At 43.1% G+C, this 21,462-nt stretch overlaps 2 protein-coding genes across 3 annotated transcripts in view; both read left to right on the forward strand.

Moving 5' to 3' along the window:
- The window catches only part of fstl1b (follistatin-like 1b), a 216,913-nt gene extending 210,089 nt beyond the window's left edge, over positions 1-6,824 (forward strand). The window contains exon 11 of the mRNA XM_060930408.1: positions 5,214-6,824. Within this exon, the coding sequence (XP_060786391.1) occupies positions 5,214-5,255 (42 nt within the window). The 3' untranslated portion in view covers positions 5,256-6,824. The remainder of the gene's footprint in view (positions 1-5,213) is intronic.
- Positions 6,825-11,480: 4,656 nt separating this feature from the next.
- The window catches only part of lrrc58b (leucine rich repeat containing 58b), a 53,007-nt gene continuing 43,025 nt past the window's right edge, over positions 11,481-21,462 (forward strand). The window contains exon 1 of one of the 2 annotated variants that reach the window (XM_060930411.1): positions 11,481-12,137. In XM_060930411.1, the coding sequence (XP_060786394.1) occupies positions 11,680-12,137 (458 nt within the window). In that variant the 5' untranslated portion in view covers positions 11,481-11,679. The remainder of the gene's footprint in view (positions 12,138-21,462) is intronic. The other variant, XM_060930409.1, reaches the window with a different exon arrangement.

A 21,462-nucleotide genomic window follows, 5' to 3' on the forward strand; every position in this document is an offset into this window, starting at 1 on the left:
CCCGACTCAGCACAGCACGGCTCAGCCCAACTCAGCCGCGTTTGTAGTGGAAAAGCGGCATAAGAGGCTGCTATCCAAGAAATAACCCCCTGCTCCAAAATTGTCACCTTCAAGCTTAACTAAAGTTTGAAGCTGACCACACAGACAAAGAAAAAGCCTTCTGGAGGAAAGTTGTATGGTCAGATGAGACAAAGATTGAGTTGCTTGGCCACAATGACCACCATGTACAGAGGGACACTGTACCAGCTGGTGGTGGTGGTAGGATCATCATGCTCTGGGGCTGTTTTGCTGCCAGTGGAACTGGTTCATTGCACAAAGTGGATGGAATAATGAAGAAGGAGGACTACGTCAGAATTCTTCAGCATAAACCATCAGAAACTTGAACATGACTTGGGAGTTACAGCAGGACAATGAACCCAAACACGCATCAGAGCTGGTTGTGGAGGATAAAGCAGGCTAACATTAAGCTTAAAACAAGTCCTGACTTCAACCCTATTGAAAATATATGGACCGTCCTTATAAGTCAAGTCCATGCCAAGAAAAAAAAAATTTTAATTGAACTCTACCAATTCTAGTCATGAAATATCCAACCAGAATTCTGCCAGAAGCGTGTTCATGGTAAACAAAAATGTTTGGTCAAGGTGAATCTTGCAAAAAGACATTTTACCCAAATATTAGGTGTGCTGTATGTATATTGTTGATTTCAGAAAACACAAAGAAAATTAAAACTTGTGCACTGAATTCTAGTGTTTTGTTTTTTAATTAAAGCTGTATGCTGTACAATCATTCTGCCACAGAAAAAGAACAGTTCAAAGAAATTACTGAAAGCCCAAATATTGCCATGATGTTCATATCCAAGATGACATTCATGTCACTGTATGTAAACTTCTGACCGCAACTGTAACTGCCACAGTGATGCTAAAAAGAAAGGACAAGCCGGAACTAGACTGCATTTCTGCAGAGAAAAGGTAAAGTGTGCCTGATCAGCTGTGGCAAAGTGTCACTGAGAGAAACTGGATCAGGCACGAGACCTCACGCTGTAAAATCTTTTTTATATGAGCTACAGAAAGTGTGTGTGGCAAAGTGTGTAGAGTGTGTGTGTGGTGTGCGTGGCTGCACACTCTATAATCTCGGTTTAAAATGGCTCAACTCGCAGCGCGACATGACACTTTGCGCTCTAAGATCTGTTTTAAACCATACCGCACACTCTCTCTGTTAATCTCCCCAACACCAGCTGTAGATCATGTTAAAAAAAAAAGATTTTAGAGCACGAAGTGTAATGTCGCACTGCGAGTTGAGCTGTTTTAAGCCGAGATTTTAGAGCACGCAGCTACACACACTGCACACACACACACACACTTTGCCACACACACTTTCTGAAGCTCATGTAAAAAAGATTTTACAGCATAGGTCTCGTGTCTGATCCAGTTTCTCTCAGTGACCCTCTGCTACATACGGAAGCTGAGAGAGGCCCTTCACATAATCTTTTTTTATTCACCTTGTTATCCCAAGATAACGACATAATTAATTCAGGATCTCGAGAAAACAACACAACTAATTTGAGATCTCGAGAAAACAAAACCATTATTTTGAGATCTCGAGAAAACAAAACAATTATTTCATGATCTCAGCTGGATCACTGTATCTCCGTCAGTAGAGACGAAGCCGGGCCAGTCTTCTGCGGAGGTGCCGCGGACTAATTTTGAAATTATCCCTTATTAAAAGACTTAATGCAATCTCTCCCTGTGTCAACCCCTGATCAAAATATTACCTTATTAGGTGATCGATTATTCCAGACATTCTAATGACCAAAGTTGCGTCTATACAGAATGAGAAATAGCCCCAAAGTCAGCATATCACAAGTCTCTTGGCGCACCTGAATGAACCATTTCTCAGCTGTTTACTCGAGATCATGAAATAATTGTTTTGTTTTCTCGAGATCTCGAATTAGTTGTGTTGTTTTCTCGAGATCCTGAATTAATTATATCGTTATCTCGGGATAACAAGGTGAATAAAAAAAAGGATTATATGAAGGGCCTCTCGCGGCTTCCGTAGCTACAGCTGATCAAGCACACTTTACATTTTCTCTGCGGAAATGCAGTCTAGTTCCAGCTTGTGCTTTCTTTTTAGCGGCATTTGTATGCTACACAATGAGGCGTACTTATTTAAAAACTGATAAATTCAGTGAAATACTTGCAAAACTACGATGTAAACAGAATATACACAGCTGAATTGCTCCAACCGACCACTACATGACGTCATCGTACGGTATACGTCACCACGGCAGGAAGCCCATCTGACATCTCATCTCATATACATTTTCGTACATTGGGGGAGTGCCTGTTTGAGAGCGCACTTGTCCTGGGCCATCGGCATAGTGAGGTAGGGTGGCCGGTTCCTTTCCTCGCCGCCTTTAACTTCCCCAGTGTTTCCACCAGGTCCCCATTCACTGCTGGGTGGACAGGGAGCGAGCCCCAGATCCCCGTCGAGCCGAGGCTCGAACCAGGGACCGTTCGCTTAGCGGTCAAGCGCTCTAACCACTTGGCCACCTGCGCTCCCCATCTGACTTTTTTTTTTAATAATTTATCTCGAACACTATTTGATCTCCGAAAATGAAAGTTTGATTTTTGAAATCTGCGACTACTTTTACTTAAAATAAGTCTGAGAATAAATCCGCTGGAGGATCCCTTTAAGCTGAAGGTAATAAAAATGGATTCATGGTGATGTAAGAGTCACATGAGGTCATGTCCTCGATGCAGTTACACTCCCATCTACTATATCGAGCTGTAAACTTAGAGCCCTGTCGAGCAGGTGGCTTAAATAGCATGTCCTGCTTTTTATAGTTGCTCCTCATTACACAATATCAAAATGTTGTACGGACAGGAAGAAACTTAATAAACTGGTCAGAAGGGCTGGCTCAGTCTTGGACTGTCCTCTGGACTCCATTGAGGTGGTGGGTGAGAGGAGGATGTTACCCAAGCTGACCTCAATCATGGATAACCCCTCTCACCCCCTACATGAGGCTGTGGGGGCTTTAAGCAGCTCTTTTAGTAGTAGACTGCTACACCCACGGTATAAGAAGGAGAGATACCACAGGTCATTCATACCTACTGCTGTCAGACTGTATAACACCCACAACTTGTAATGTAGCACCAATAACCTGTATGTCGTTTAATTTGCACTACTTCACCACTACTACCTCCGCCATCTCTCATCGATGCAATTATTAGGTGCAATAATATAGGCCCGAAACTATTTTTATGCATACTTATATTTATATATACATAAATAATATTTTTATATACAACCCCGATTCCAAAAAAGTTGGGACAAAGTACAAATTGTAAATAAAAACGTAATGCAATAATTTACAAATCTCAAAAACTGATCTTGTATTCACAATAGAACATAGACAACATATCAAATGTCGAAAGTGAGACATTTTGAAATGTCATGCCAAATATTGGCTCATTTGAAATTTCATGACAGCAACACATCTCAAAAAAGTTGGGACAGGGGCAATAAGAGGCTGGAAAAGTTAAAGGTACAAAAAAGGAACAGCTGGAGGACCAAATTGCAACTCATTAGGTCAATTGGCAATAGGTCATTAACATGACTGGGTATAAAAAGAGCATCTTGGAGTGGCAGCGGCTCTCAGAAGTAAAGATGGGAAGAGGATCACCAATCCCCCTAATTCTGCACCGACAAATAGTGGAGCAATATCAGAAAGGAGTTCGACAGTGTAAAATTGCAAAGAGTTTGAACATATCATCATCTACAGTGCATAATATCATCAAAAGATTCAGAGAATCTGGAAGAATCTCTGTGCGTAAGGGTCAAGGCCAGAAAACCATACTGGGTGCCCGTGATCTTCGGGCCCTTAGACGGCACTGCATCACATACAGGCATGCTTCTGTATTGGAAATCACAAAATGGGCTCAGGAATATTTCCAGAGAACATTATCTGTGAACACAATTCACCGTGCCATCCGCCGTTGCCAGCTAAAACTCTATAGTTCAAAGAAGAAGCCGTATCTAAACATGATCCAGAAGCGCAGACGTCTTCTCTGGGCCAAGGCTCATTTAAAATGGACTGTGGCAAAGTGGAAAACTGTTCTGTGGTCAGACGAATCAAAATTTGAAGTTCTTTATGGAAATCAGGGACGCCGTGGCATTCGGACTAAAGAGGAGAAGGATGACCCAAGTTGTTATCAGCGCTCAGTTCAGAAGCCTGCATCTCTGATGGTATGGGGTTGCATTAGTGCGTGTGGCATGGGCAGCTTACACATCTGGAAAGACACCATCAATGCTGAAAGGTATATCCAGGTTCTAGAGCAACATATGCTCCCATCCAGACGACGTCTCTTTCAGGGAAGACCTTGCATTTTCCAACATGACAATGCGAAACCACATACTGCATCAATTACAGCATCATGGCTGCGTAGAAGAAGGGTCCGGGTACTGAACTGGCCAGCCTGCAGTCCAGATCTTTCACCCATAGAAAACATTTGGCGCATCATAAAACGGAAGATACGACAAAAAAGACCTAAGACAGTTGAGCAACTAGAATCCTACATTAGACAAGAATGGGTTAACATTCCTATCCCTAAACTTGAGCAACTTGTCTCCTCAGTCCCCAGACGTTTACAGACTGTTGTAAAGAGAAAAGGGGATGTCTCACAGTGGGAAACATGGCCTTGTCCCAACTTTTTTGAGATGTGTTGTTGTCATGAAATTTAAAATCACCTAATTTTTCTCTTTAAATGATACATTTTCTCAGTTTAAACATTTGATATGTCATCTATGTTCTATTCTGAATAAAATATGGAATTTTGAAACTTCCACGTCATTGCCTTCCGTTTTTATTTACAATTTGTACTTTGTCCCAACTTTTTTGGAATCGGGGTTGTAAATATGTGTGTGTATATATACAGAGTCTACCTGTAATGTGCAATTTTTCCGAGCCTCTCAATAAGGCAATTTTTTTCTATACTTTTTCACGGTAGATAATGCAAATAGCCCTCTGTATTTAATCCTTCGTTTGTCTAATTTTTATTTCAGTTTTATTTGTTATCTGTTTGACATTTTCTTGCTACCGTAACACGTGAATTTCCCCGATGTGGGATGAATAAAGTGAATCTAATCTAATCTAAAGCAAATACCAATTAGAGATGCATATTAGGCGCACAAATAATTTTTTTCCCCCTCGACAGGAGACTGTGGAGCAGATGAAGTCCAGCACAAAGGAGGTTTAAAGAAGGTGCGAGGAGAAAGAGGTCACAGTCAGATGACACACTATTACTGGGAGAACCACATCATGTATTGTTTTCTATCTTTGACTATGTTTATCTATCATTGATTTTTCTGTGTAACGTCATTATAATCGTTTTAGGTCGACGTGTTCTCTATGTCCGTGTTTGTGTGTCACTAAGTGCTGTACGTTTTTTTTTGTTTGTTTGTTTTTTTATTGCATCATGCTAAGCCTTCTCCAAGGCACCCCAGCACTATTTTTGTATTTTGGCTTCTTTTTTTTTTTTTTTTTAACTCTATGTATCATTATTTTTTGTCACGTATTTTTGTCTTTTTAGATTTAGATTTTATTGCATATGATTGAGACAATGGCAATAGATGGAGGAGAAGAGTGAGGGAGGGAGACCGGCTGGACTGACTCAGCTGTTACACCACGTCAGTTAAAAAAAAAAAAAAATCAAGATTGTGGCGTCGTTATCTTTATCAGCATATCAAGCCATAAGAGAAACGTAGAACGAGAAAGCAGGTTACGTCACAAGTGCGATATCAGCTGAGGTCTCCTTTCACACACTCTCTGTTTCCATGCAGACAAGGCGGTCATAGTCTTGAGACCTTTCAAAAAAGGTGCTAATATGGATTTCTTTCTTTCTTTCATTCTTTTTTTTTTGCAGCACAGCTTTCTTGCTCTTTCAGCATGCTCCTAGAGTACATCTATCTAGCTCGCTAGGCAGAATTAGAAAACCGTAGATTTGTTGACATGTAGACCTGTATACAGTAGGAGCTCCACTCCTCCATACGCTGTGATTCGTCAGCTATCTCGCGAAAAGACAGTGATGTAATCTCCAAAACTGACAGGAAGACGTTCGCAGCATGGATGCTCCACTTCGCTCCTGCTTCTAGTTAGTGGAGCTGCTTTATGTAGAAGTACCTAGTTCGTGTTCCAGCTCTGTTAGCGTGCTCATTTCTGTCAGAAGGAACAAGAACAAGGACAAAAGTGTAAAAAATTACAAACAGACTGAGAATGAGTGTTTAAGAAAAAGAAAAAAAAAAACCAAAGCCTGATGTTTCGAGTGTTGAAGTGTTTGTACAGATCCTCCAGGTAAACCACTACTCTGGACCCAGCAACAACATCATACCTTTTATTTCATGCAGCTGTCAGACTGAAGATTAGATGATTAGATTCACTTTCACGTCCTTCGCTTTGATGCTTTCTTACTGCATGTGTGCGTGTGGCTGCAGAGGTGCGTCTGTATTTGCGTGTATGTCTGAGCGAGTGATGCAGCGTGTACGTACGTGTTCGCTTTCTTTTTCTCTTTATTCCATTAATATCACGTTTTTATGATACCGAGTGCCTTAAATATACATCCGCAGATAGAATGGCCTTCTCTCGTGTCTAATCACAGATTTGTAGGATTCCATGAAGAACTTTGCAGTGTTACGGTAATCGAGCAGAAGTTGCCCTGCGTGACGGACTGAGACAGAAATAAACCATTTCTTGTTAACTTTGAATTGTATTTGAATTTACTTGTATTATGACTCTGTACTGTATGTCAATAAAAGAAATACACACCACAGGTCATTGTTTTTCATGTTTGAGTCTCATGATGCTTAATGCTCATTTATTTGCCTTATCATTCTACTTTTTCATCAAAGGTACACTACCGTTCAAAAGTTTGGGGTCACTTTGAAATGTCCTTATTTTTGAAAGAAAAGCACTGCTCTTTTCAGTGAAGATCACTTTAAACTAATCAGAAATCCACTCTATACATTGCTAATGTGGTAAATGACTATTCTAGCTGCAAATGTCTGGTTTTTGGTGCAATATCTCCATAGGTGTATAGAGGCCCATTTCCAGCAACTCTCACTCCAGTGTTCTAATGGTACAATGTGTTTGCTCATTGCCTCAGAAGCAGGGCTTTGAACCAGAATTTTTTTCCTATTGGTTCGTTCCGAACAGAAACGGAATTTTAACATTTCCGGTTTTGGGTTCCACCATTAAATAGACGTTCCCAAACCGGTTAGAACAAAAAAATTTCATTCCCGGAACGGTTAATTACGTTCCCTGTCAGCTGTTTAACAAATGGCTATAAAATTATGTCTCTGTCTCATCCAGCTTAAGCCAAATGTAGGCTAATTCTATTACAACCTTCATTAAATAAGACAAGAAATAATTCAAAACAATTATTATTTCAAATGTTGGCGATTTGGATTCTCAGTATGTCTTCCCATCTACACAAACAGAAAAAGTGCCAAAAATGAAAGATAATTCGTTTAGTGTGTTACCAAAGGCTAGTCAGGCCCTATGCATTGATAGGCTAACAGAGGTTAACGTCATTTAATGTTCGCGAGCCTCTCATTAACGTGGACAAATATATTGATATCGTGTTTGAAATTGACGTTTTTGAATAACGATAGACTGCAATATTTACCTCTTATTTAAGATGTGGAGACGTGATAGTAGTCCACCCTCCCGCTCTCTCCATTCAGTCAGCGAACGTCACACAGGAAGTGAACCCCAGCGGGTCATAGAAACTTGCGCAGGAGAAGAATGACTTTTTTATTTGTAGGCTATGGAAACTTTGAGGAACGAAATGAAAACCGGTATTAACCGGTTACCATTATTTTTAAAAAGCGTTTCTGTTCCGGAACATAAAAAATAATAAAGTTTCTGGTTTCGTTTCTGTTCCATGTGAAATAGAAAAAGTTCCTGGTTTTCATGTTCGTTCCTTGAACCGGTTCAAAGCCCTGCTCAGAAGGCTAATGGATGATTAGAAAACCCTTGTACAATCATGTTAGCACAGCTGAAAACAGTTGAGCTCTTTAGAGAAGCTATAAAACTGACCTTCCTTTAAGCAGATTGAGTTTCTGGAGCATCACATTTGTGGGGTCGATTAAATGCTCAAAATGGCCAGAAAAATGTCTCGACTATATTTTCTATTCATTTTACAACTTATGGTGGTAAATAAAAGTGTGACTTTTCATGGAAAACACAAAATTGTCTGGGTGACCCCAAACTTTTGAACGGTAGTGTAGTTTTTTTTTTTTAATTATGATTAAATGACAGGTTTCTTTTTAGCAATATTCATCATTTAAGAAGGAACTCTCAAGCACTTTTTTTGCACCTGTGTTATGACAATGTATTTGTTACAGGTCAAAAAATTGCTACCTAGGTGATTTTTTTTTTTTTAGACCTGGGTTAAAAATTTTAACCTAGTTCATAATTTCCAACCTCGGTAAAATTTTGGATAATTGAAGATTCTTAAAAGGGAAAATTCTTTTCCATCGCCTCTTTTGTCTGTCTGTCTACACCTACCTAGTATTTCCTCTTGTCTGTCTGTCTCCCTATTCCTATCTACCTAATTAAATGCATCATTAAATGCATCACATGGTGGGAAAGCCCACCACATGATGCATGATGTAGTATCTTGTATTGGGTCATGGTGAAGCAGGAAAAAATATCGGAGAATTTAGGGCCACGTGGAGAGAAATTCATTAATTATTCTATTTTTAAACAAACTAATAAAATTGGAAGTCTGTGATTCGAATTCAGTAGCTTTTGGTCACTAAACAAAAATAATTGGGTGTCGGGGAAAATTCTTTTTATGACCTACACTTGAAAAATCTGAAAGGCAGGACAGCTTTGATGTATTGTATTAAAATGTCTAGTTTTTTTTTAATGTTGTTAAATTTATTTTTCATATTTGATACACAGAATTGTGTAAAAGTCTGAGGCACATGTAAAGAAATGCTGTTGACCAAAAATGGCTTAAAAAATAATGAAATAAAATGTTTCAACATTAAAAAAATACTATAAACAGTAATCAGTGAGCCATAATAAATGAAACAAAGTCAGTATTTGGTGTGAGACGACCCTTTGCTTTAAAAAAATAAAATAGTAGTCTCGGGTCCAGTTTTATGCGGAAATGAGCTGTAGGTTTTACTGAGCATCTTACAGAACCGGCCACAGTTCTTCTGGACACTTTGACTGTCACTCGTGTCTTCATTTTGCACCAAAACCCAGCAGCCTTCATTATGTTTTCTTTTTTAATCTGAAAAGTGCTCTCTTATGGAATATGCTGCTCAGACATCCATCCATTATCTGTAGCCGCTTATCCTGTTCTACAGGGTCGCAGGCAAGCTGGAGCCTATCCCAACTGACTATAAGAGAGAGGCGGGGTACACCCTGGACAAGTCGCCAAGTTATCACAGGGCTGGCACACAGAGACAAACAACCATTCACATCCACAGTCAATTTAGAGCCACCAATTATTATGCAAACTCCACACAGAAAGGCCCTCGCCGGCCGCCAGGCTCGAACCCAGGACCTTCTTGCTGTGAGGCGACAGTGCTAACCACTACACCACTGTGCCGCTCTCTGCTCAGACATATTACAAACTTTTTTTTCTGTAACATTTAATTTTGTGCTGGAAAACAAACGTTTGGACTCTAAAATGTTTTTGTACTATTTTGACTTGATAATGTAGAAGTCATAAAATAGAAATCTATAACAAAGTTTGTATGGAAAAAAATTAGGGTGCCTAGACTTTTGCACAGGACGGTATATGAGTTTAATTTCCATTTGAATCTGCAGTACAATGATAATAGTGTTTAATAGTGTAGTAAAACTTGATGATCCATCAGGATCAAATCCATCTGAATGTCTTCCAACTGCATGCTTCAATAGAAGAGATAAGACTCAAGGACAATGTGACCTTCTGTACACAGGTCAATACTTTAAATGTAACTGAAAATAGTGCGGAATATTAAATAGTCAAGATCTTGAATAATTCCTTGCTTTTTCTTTGTTTTTAATTGATCAAAATGTTATATATTATATTAAAATGTCTAGTTTATGTTATATATATATAAGTAGTGAGGTGGCACGGTGGTGAGCTTGGGAATTAAGCTCAGAGACATGAGACTGAGATGGTACAGGCACATCCTGAGAAGAGATGCAGAGGAGAACGTTGAGGATGGAGCTGCCAGGCAAATGAAAACGAGGAAGGCCAAAGAGGAGATATACTGTATGGATGTGGTGAGAGAGGACATGAAAGTGGCAGGTGTGGTAGAGAAGGATGCGGAAGACAGGGAGCAATGGAGACGAAAGATCCGCTGTGGCGACCCCCAATCGGGAGCAGCCAAAAGAAGAAGAAGAAGAAGAAGGAGGTCCAGGATATGCACTTTAAAGTGCATCAGATAGTTTTCGAAAGCCATGCCACTGCAATGTTTTAACAGCAGCCTGTAGGCACTTTTATATTAGACTACTGACAGAAATCCTTCCATTCACACTATATTTGTAAGTATTCAACCGGATACAACATTACAGAAGTGCATTGCACAACATGCCAGACTCTTACAGCAGAAAGCATGAGATAAGCTTCAGAACATGTTGCGTCATGGGATTTCAGGAACATGTGCTGTCCCAGAAGGAGCTGAAACACGAGCCTCGGACAAACTCTGACATGTGAGAGGGGATACAGTACATTCACAGGAAAAGCTTCATGTCTAAGCTTAGTGCTGGTCAGATTCCTGAATGTTCGCCTGGAAAGAAATACAGGGGGAAAATCTCATCTCATCTCATCTCATCTCATCTCATCTCATCTCATTATCTCTAGCCGCTTTATCCTGTTCTACAGGGTCGCAGGCGAGCTGGAGCCTATCCCAGCTGACTACGGGCGAAAGGCGGGGTACACCCTGGACAAGTCGCCAGGTCATCACAGGGCTGACACATAGACACAGACAACCATTCACACTCACATTCACACCTACGGTCAATTTAGAGTCACCAGTTAACCTAACCTGCATGTCTTTGGACTGAAACCGGAGCACCCGGAGGAAACCCACGCGGACACGGGGAGAACATGCAAACTCCGCACAGAAAGGCCCTCGCCAGCCACGGGGCTCGAACCCGGACCTTCTTGCTGTGAGGCGACAGCGCTAACCACTACACCACCGTGCTGGTTCTCCCTGTGTCTGGGTGGGTTTCCTCTGGGTGCTCCGGTTTCCCCCACAGTCCAAAGACATGCAGGTTAGGTTAACTGTTTTTTTTTATTTATTCTTTTTTCAAGACTATTTTATGTTCTATTTTCAGACATGTTTACTTCTAATTTGATTCAGGAGCTTGGTTGCGAATTTGAGTTTCCTTCTAGGGATTAATAAAGTGATTCTGATTCTGAAAGGGTTAATGGAGTTGTGGGCGTGGTCAGGGAGTGAAGCCACACCCCGGAACCTGAATTCCACCGGGTTTGTTGTTGAGTTCAATAGCGGCTGGTTGTTATTCAGGTTCCGGCCGCTGTAAGTCCCGCAGGCTGATGGGTTCGATGCCCGCGGGGATGGTGTGGGAAGCAGCGCGCTGTTACTCTGAGCTTGAGGGAAACTCGGGGCATAGTTTAGGGCTGTTTTTGTGATTATTTATAAATCTGAGAGAGAATGGATGCGCTGGACGGAGCTGAAGGCGGCGGGAGCGTGTTGGATCTGTCCCATCTCAGCTTAAACAGTGTGAACTTTGAGACTGTGAGTGAGAAACGCAGCGCAGAAACCACCGAGCTGCACCTCTGCTACAACCGCCTGGCGGCACTTCCGGTCTCCGTCAGCCGCTTCACGAGCCTGGAGTTCCTGGATGTGAGTAACAACGGGCTGCTGCTGCTGGGGGCCGCGCTGACGGGTCTGAGCCGCCTCCGCAGCCTCATCGCCAAAAACAACCGGCTGGATGAGGGTTCACTGCCCAAAGACTTCAGCTCCTTACAGAGGCTCGAGGTGCTCAACTTCAGCGGCAACTGCTTCGAGGAGATCCCCACACAGGTGCTGCAGCTCCAGCGCCTCCACTCCCTGTCCTTCGGGGGGAACCGACTCACACACATCCCTCCTGATATAGACCGCCTCACCGGGTCTGTATAATATACATTACACTCACTCACACACACATCCCTCCTGATATAGACCGCCTCACCGGGTCTGTATAATATACATTACACTCACTCACACACACATCCCTCCTGATATAGACCGCCTCACCGGGTCTGTATAATATACATTACACTCACTCACACACACATCCCTCCTGATATAGACCGCCTCACCGGGTCTGTATAATATACATTACACTCACTCACACACACATCCCTCCTGATATAGACCGCCTCACCGGGTCTGTATAATATACATTACACTCACACACACGCACATCCCTCCTGATATAGACCGCCTCACCGGGTCTGTATAATATACATTACACTCACACACACGCACATCCCTCCTGATATAGACCGCCTCACCGGGTCTGTATAATATACATTACACTCACACACACACACATCCCTCCTGATATAGACCGCCTCACCGGGTCTGTATAATATACATTACACTCACTCACACACACATCCCTCCTGATATAGACCGCCTCACCGGGTCTGTATAATATACATTACACTCACACACACACATCCCTCCTGATATAGACCGCCTCACCGGGTCTGTATAATATACATTACACTCACACACACACACATCCCTCCTGATATAGACCGCCTCACCGGGTCTGTATAATATACATTACACTCACTCACATCCCTCCTGATATAGACCGCCTCACCGGGTCTGTATAATATACATTACACTCACTCACACACACACATCCCTCCTGATATAGACCGCCTCACCAGGTCTGTATAATATACATTACACTCACTCACACTCACACACATCCCTCCTGATATAGACCGCCTCACCGGGTCTGTATAATATACATTACACTCACTCACACACATCCCTCCTGATATAGACCGCCTCACCGGGTCTGTATAATATACATTACACTCACTCACACACACACATCCCTCCTGATATAGACCGCCTCACCAGGTCTGTATAATATACATTACACTCACTCACACTCACACACATCCCTCCTGATATAGACCGCCTCACCGGGTCTGTATAATATACATTACACTCACACACACACACATCCCTCCTGATATAGACCGCCTCACCGGGTCTGTATAATATACATTACACTCACACACACACATCCCTCCTGATATAGACCGCCTCACCAGGTCTGTATAATATACATTACACACACACACATCCCTCCTGATATAGACCGCCTCACCGGGTCTGTATAATATACATTACACTCACACACACACATCCCGCCTGATATAGACCGCCTCACCAGGTCTGTATAATATACATTACACTCACACACACACACATCCCTCCTGATATAGACCGCCTCACCGGGTCTGTATAATATACATTACACTCACACACACACATCCCGCCTGATATAGACCGCCTCACCGGGTCTGTATAATATACATTACACTCACACACATCCCTCCTGATATAGACCGCCTCACCGGGTCTGTATAATATACATTACACTCACACACACACATCCCGCCTGATATAGACCGCCTCACCGGGTCTGTATAATATACATTACACTCACACACATCCCTCCTGATATAGACCGCCTCACCAGGTCTGTATAATATACATTACACACACACACATCCCTCCTGATATAGACCGCCTCACCGGGTCTGTATAATATACATTACACTCACACACACACATCCCGCCTGATATAGACCGCCTCACCAGGTCTGTATAATATACATTACACTCACACACACACACATCCCTCCTGATATAGACCGCCTCACCGGGTCTGTATAATATACATTACACTCACACACACACATCCCGCCTGATATAGACCGCCTCACCGGGTCTGTATAATATACATTACACTCACACACATCCCTCCTGATATAGACCGCCTCACCGGGTCTGTATAATATACATTACACTCACACACACACATCCCGCCTGATATAGACCGCCTCACCGGGTCTGTATAATATACATTACACTCACACACATCCCTCCTGATATAGACCGCCTCACCAGGTCTGTATAATATACATTACACTCACACACATCCCTCCTGATATAGACCGCCTCACCAGGTCTGTATAATATACATTACACTCACACACACACATCCCTCCTGATATAGACCGCCTCACCGGGTCTGTATAATATACATTACACTCACACACACACATCCCTCCTGATATAGACCGCCTCACCAGGTCTGTATAATATACATTACACACACACACATCCCTCCTGATATAGACCGCCTCACCGGGTCTGTATAATATACATTACACACACACACACACATCCCTCCTGATATAGACCGCCTCACCGGGTCTGTATAATATACATTACACTCACACACACACATCCCGCCTGATATAGACCGCCTCACCAGGTCTGTATAATATACATTACACTCACACACACACACATCCCTCCTGATATAGACCGCCTCACCGGGTCTGTATAATATACATTACACTCACACACACACATCCCGCCTGATATAGACCGCCTCACCGGGTCTGTATAATATACATTACACTCACTCACACACACACATCCCTCCTGATATAGACCGCCTCACCGGGTCTGTATAATATACATTACACTCACACACATCCCTCCTGATATAGACCGCCTCACCGGGTCTGTATAATATACATTACACTCACACACACACATCCCTCCTGATATAGACCGCCTCACCGGGTCTGTATAATATACATTACACTCACTCACACACACATCCCTCCTGATATAGACCGCCTCACCGGGTCTGTATAATATACATTACACTCACACACACACATCCCTCCTGATATAGACCGCCTCACCGGGTCTGTATAATATACATTACACTCACTCACACACACACATCCCTCCTGATATAGACCGCCTCACCGGGTCTGTATAATATACATTACACTCACACACACACATCCCTCCTGATATAGACCGCCTCACCAGGTCTGTATAATATACATTACACTCACTCACACTCACACACATCCCTCCTGATATAGACCGCCTCACCGGGTCTGTATAATATACATTACACTCACACACACACATCCCTCCTGATATAGACCGCCTCACCAGGTCTGTATAATATACATTACACACACACACATCCCTCCTGATATAGACCGCCTCACCGGGTCTGTATAATATACATTACACTCACACACACACACATCCCTCCTGATATAGACCGCCTCACCGGGTCTGTATAATATACATTACACTCACACACACACATCCCTCCTGATATAGACCGCCTCACCAGGTCTGTATAATATACATTACACACACACACATCCCTCCTGATATAGACCGCCTCACCGGGTCTGTATAATATACATTACACTCACACACACACATCCCGCCTGATATAGACCGCCTCACCAGGTCTGTATAATATACATTACACTCACACACACACACATCCCTCCTGATATAGACCGCCTCACCGGGTCTGTATAATATACATTACACTCACACACACACATCCCGCCTGATATAGACCGCCTCACCGGGTCTGTATAATATACATTACACTCACACACATCCCTCCTGATATAGACCGCCTCACCGGGTCTGTATAATATACATTACACTCACACACACACATCCCGCCTGATATAGACCGCCTCACCAGGTCTGTATAATATACATTACACTCACACACACACACACACATCCCTCCTGATATAGACCGCCTCACCAGGTCTGTATAATATACATTACACTCAGACACACACATCCCGCCTGATATAGACCACCTCACCAGGTCTGTATAATATACATTACACTCACACTCACACACATCCCTCCTGATATAGACCGCCTCACCAGGTCTGTATAATATACATTACACTCACTCACACACACATCCCTCCTGATATAGACCGCCTCACCAGGTCTGTATAATATACATTACACTCACTCACACACACATCCCTCCTGATATAGACCGCCTCACCAGGTCTGTATAATATACATTACACTCACACACACACATCCCTCCTGATATAGACCGCCTCACCGGGTCTGTATAATATACATTACACTCACACACTCACACATCCCTCCTGATATAGACCGCCTCACCAGGTCTGTATAATATACATTACACTCACACACACACACATCCCTCCTGATATAGACCGCCTCACCAGGTCTGTATAATATACATTACACTCACACACACACACATCCCTCCTGATATAGACCGCCTCACCAGGTCTGTATAATATACATTACACTCACACACACACACACATCCCTCCTGATATAGACCGCCTCACCAGGTCTGTATAATATACATTACACTCACACACACACACATCCCTCCTGATATAGACCGCCTCACCAGGTCTGTATAATATACATTACACTCACACACACACACACATCCCGCCTGATATAGACCGCCTCACCAGGTCTGTATAATATACATTACACTCAGACACACACATCCCGCCTGATATAGACCGCCTCACCAGGTCTGTATAATATACATTACACTCAGACACACACATCCCGCCTGATATAGACCGCCTCACCAGGTCTGTATAATATACATTACACTCACACACATCCCTCCTGATATAGACCGCCTCACCGGGTCTGTATAATATACATTACACTCACACACACACATCCCGCCTGATATAGACCGCCTCACCAGGTCTGTATAATATACATTACACTCACACACACACACATCCCTCCTGATATAGACCGCCTCACCGGGTCTGTATAATATACATTACACTCACACACACACATCCCGCCTGATATAGACCGCCTCACCGGGTCTGTATAATATACATTACACTCACACACATCCCTCCTGATATAGACCGCCTCACCGGGTCTGTATAATATACATTACACTCACACACACACATCCCGCCTGATATAGACCGCCTCACCGGGTCTGTATAATATACATTACACTCACTCACACACACATCCCTCCTGATATAGACCGCCTCACCAGGTCTGTATAATATACATTACACTCACACACATCCCTCCTGATATAGACCGCCTCACCAGGTCTGTATAATATACATTACACACACACACATCCCTCCTGATATAGACCGCCTCACCGGGTCTGTATAATATACATTACACTCAGACACACACATCCCGCCTGATATAGACCGCCTCACCAGGTCTGTATAATATACATTACACTCACACACACACATCCCGCCTGATATAGACCGCCTCACCAGGTCTGTATAATATACATTACACTCACACACACACACACACATCCCTCCTGATATAGACCGCCTCACCAGGTCTGTATAATATACATTACACTCAGACACACACATCCCGCCTGATATAGACCACCTCACCAGGTCTGTATAATATACATTACACTCACACTCACACACATCCCTCCTGATATAGACCGCCTCACCAGGTCTGTATAATATACATTACACTCACTCACACACACATCCCTCCTGATATAGACCGCCTCACCAGGTCTGTATAATATACATTACACTCACACTCACACACATCCCTCCTGATATAGACCGCCTCACCGGGTCTGTATAATATACATTACACTCACACACTCACACATCCCTCCTGATATAGACCGCCTCACCAGGTCTGTATAATATACATTACACTCACACACACACACATCCCTCCTGATATAGACCGCCTCACCAGGTCTGTATAATATACATTACACTCACACACACACATCCCTCCTGATATAGACCGCCTCACCAGGTCTGTATAATATACATTACACTCACACACACACACACATCCCTCCTGATATAGACCGCCTCACCAGGTCTGTATAATATACATTACACTCACACACACACACATCCCTCCTGATATAGACCGCCTCACCAGGTCTGTATAATATACATTACACTCACACACACACACACATCCCGCCTGATATAGACCGCCTCACCAGGTCTGTATAATATACATTACACTCAGACACACACATCCCGCCTGATATAGACCGCCTCACCAGGTCTGTATAATATACATTACACTCAGACACACACATCCCGCCTGATATAGACCGCCTCACCAGGTCTGTATAATATACATTACACTCACACACATCCCTCCTGATATAGACCGCCTCACCGGGTCTGTATAATATACATTACACTCACACACATCCCTCCTGATATAGACCGCCTCACCAGGTCTGTATAATATACATTACACTCACACACACACATCCCTCCTGATATAGACCGCCTCACCAGGTCTGTATAATATACATTACACTCACACACACACATCCCGCCTGATATAGACCGCCTCACCGGGTCTGTATAATATACATTACACTCACACACACACATCCCGCCTGATATAGACCGCCTCACCAGGTCTGTATAATATACATTACACTCACACACACACATCCCTCCTGATATAGACCGCCTCACTGGGTCTGTATAATATACATTACACTCACACACATCCCTCCTGATATAGACCGCCTCACCGGGTCTGTATAATATACATTTCACTCACACACACACATCCCTCCTGATATAGACCGCCTCACCGGGTCTGTATAATATACATTACACTCACACACACACATCCCTCCTGATATAGACCGCCTCACCGGGTCTGTATAATATACATTACACTCACACACACACATCCCTCCTGATATAGACCGCCTCACCAGGTCTGTATAATATACATTACACTCACACACACATCCCTCCTGATATAGACCGCCTCACCGGGTCTGTATAATATACATTACACTCACACACATCCCTCCTGATATAGACCGCCTCACCGGGTCTGTATAATATACATTACACTCACACACACACACATCCCTCCTGATATAGACCGCCTCACCAGGTCTGTATAATATACATTACACTCACACACACACACATCCCTCCTGATATAGACCGCCTCACCAGGTCTGTATAATATACATTACACTCACACACACACATCCCTCCTGATATAGACCGCCTCACCAGGTCTGTATAATATACATTACACTCACACACACATCCCTCCTGATATAGACCGCCTCACCGGGTCTGTATAATATACATTACACTCACACACACACATCCCTCCTGATATAGACCGCCTCACCAGGTCTGTATAATATACATTACACTCACACACACATCCCTCCTGATATAGACCGCCTCACCGGGTCTGTATAATATACATTACACTCACACACACACACATCCCTCCTGATATAGACCGCCTCACCAGGTCTGTATAATATACATTACACTCACACACACACATCCCTCCTGATATAGACCGCCTCACCAGGTCTGTATAATATACATTACACTCACACACACATCCCTCCTGATATAGACCGCCTCACCAGGTCTGTATAATATACATTACACTCACACACACACATCCCTCCTGATATAGACCGCCTCACCAGGTCTGTATAATATACATTACACTCACACACACACATCCCTCCTGATATAGACCGCCTCACCAGGTCTGTATAATATACATTACACTCACACACACACATCCCTCCTGATATAGACCGCCTCACCAGGTCTGTATAATATACATTACACTCACACACACACATCCCTCCTGATATAGACCGCCTCACCAGGTCTGTATAATATACATTACACTCACACACATCCCTCCTGATATAGACCGCCTCACCGGGTCTGTATAATATACATTACACTCACACACACACACATCCCTCCTGATATAGACCGCCTCACCAGGTCTGTATAATATACATTACACTCACACACACACATCCCTCCTGATATAGACCGCCTCACCAGGTCTGTATAATATACATTACACTCACACACACATCCCTCCTGATATAGACCGCCTCACCGGGTCTGTATAATATACATTACACTCACACACATCCCTCCTGATATAGACCGCCTCACCGGGTCTGTATAATATACATTACACTCACACACACACACATCCCTCCTGATATAGACCGCCTCACCAGGTCTGTATAATATACATTACACTCACACACACACACATCCCTCCTGATATAGACCGCCTCACCGGGTCTGTATAATATACATTACACTCACACACATCCCTCCTGATATAGACCGCCTCACCAGGTCTGTATAATATACATTACACTCACACACACACATCCCTCCTGATATAGACCGCCTCACCAGGTCTGTATAATATACATTACACTCACACACACACATCCCTCCTGATATAGACCGCCTCACCAGGTCTGTATAATATACATTACACTCACACACACACATCCCTCCTGATATAGACCGCCTCACCAGGTCTGTATAATATACATTACACTCACACACACACATCCCTCCTGATATAGACCGCCTCACCAGGTCTGTATAATATACATTACACTCACACACACACATCCCTCCTGATATAGACCGCCTCACCGGGTCTGTATAATATACATTACACTCACACACATCCCTCCTGATATAGACCGCCTCACCAGGTCTGTATAATATACATTACACTCACACACATCCCTCCTGATATAGACCGCCTCACCAGGTCTGTATAATATACATTACACTCACACACACACATCCCTCCTGATATAGACCGCCTCACCAGGTCTGTATAATATACATTACACTCACACACACACATCCCTCCTGATATAGACCGCCTCACCAGGTCTGTATAATATACATTACACTCACACACATCCCTCCTGATATAGACCGCCTCACCAGGTCTGTATAATATACATTACACTCACACACATCCCTCCTGATATAGACCGCCTCACCAGGTCTGTATAATATACATTACACTCACACACACACATCCCTCCTGATATAGACTGCCTCACCGGGTCTGTATAATATACATTACACTCACTCACATCCCTCCTGATATAGACCGCCTCACCAGGTCTGTATAATATACATTACACTCACACACACACATCCCTCCTGATATAGACCGCCTCACCAGGTCTGTATAATATACATTACACTCACTCACATCCCTCCTGATATAGACCGCCTCACCAGGTCTGTATAATATACATTACACTCACTCACATCCCTCCTGATATAGACCGCCTCACCGGGTCTGTATAATATACATTACACTCACACACACACATCCCTCCTGATATAGACCGCCTCACCAGGTCTGTATAATATACATTACACTCACTCACATCCCTCCTGATATAGACCGCCTCACCAGGTCTGTATAATATACATTACACTCACTCACATCCCTCCTGATATAGACCGCCTCACCGGGTCTGTA

This window comes from Neoarius graeffei, chromosome 9 (assembly GCF_027579695.1).
Source record: "Neoarius graeffei isolate fNeoGra1 chromosome 9, fNeoGra1.pri, whole genome shotgun sequence".
Taxonomy (NCBI): domain Eukaryota; kingdom Metazoa; phylum Chordata; class Actinopteri; order Siluriformes; family Ariidae; genus Neoarius; species Neoarius graeffei.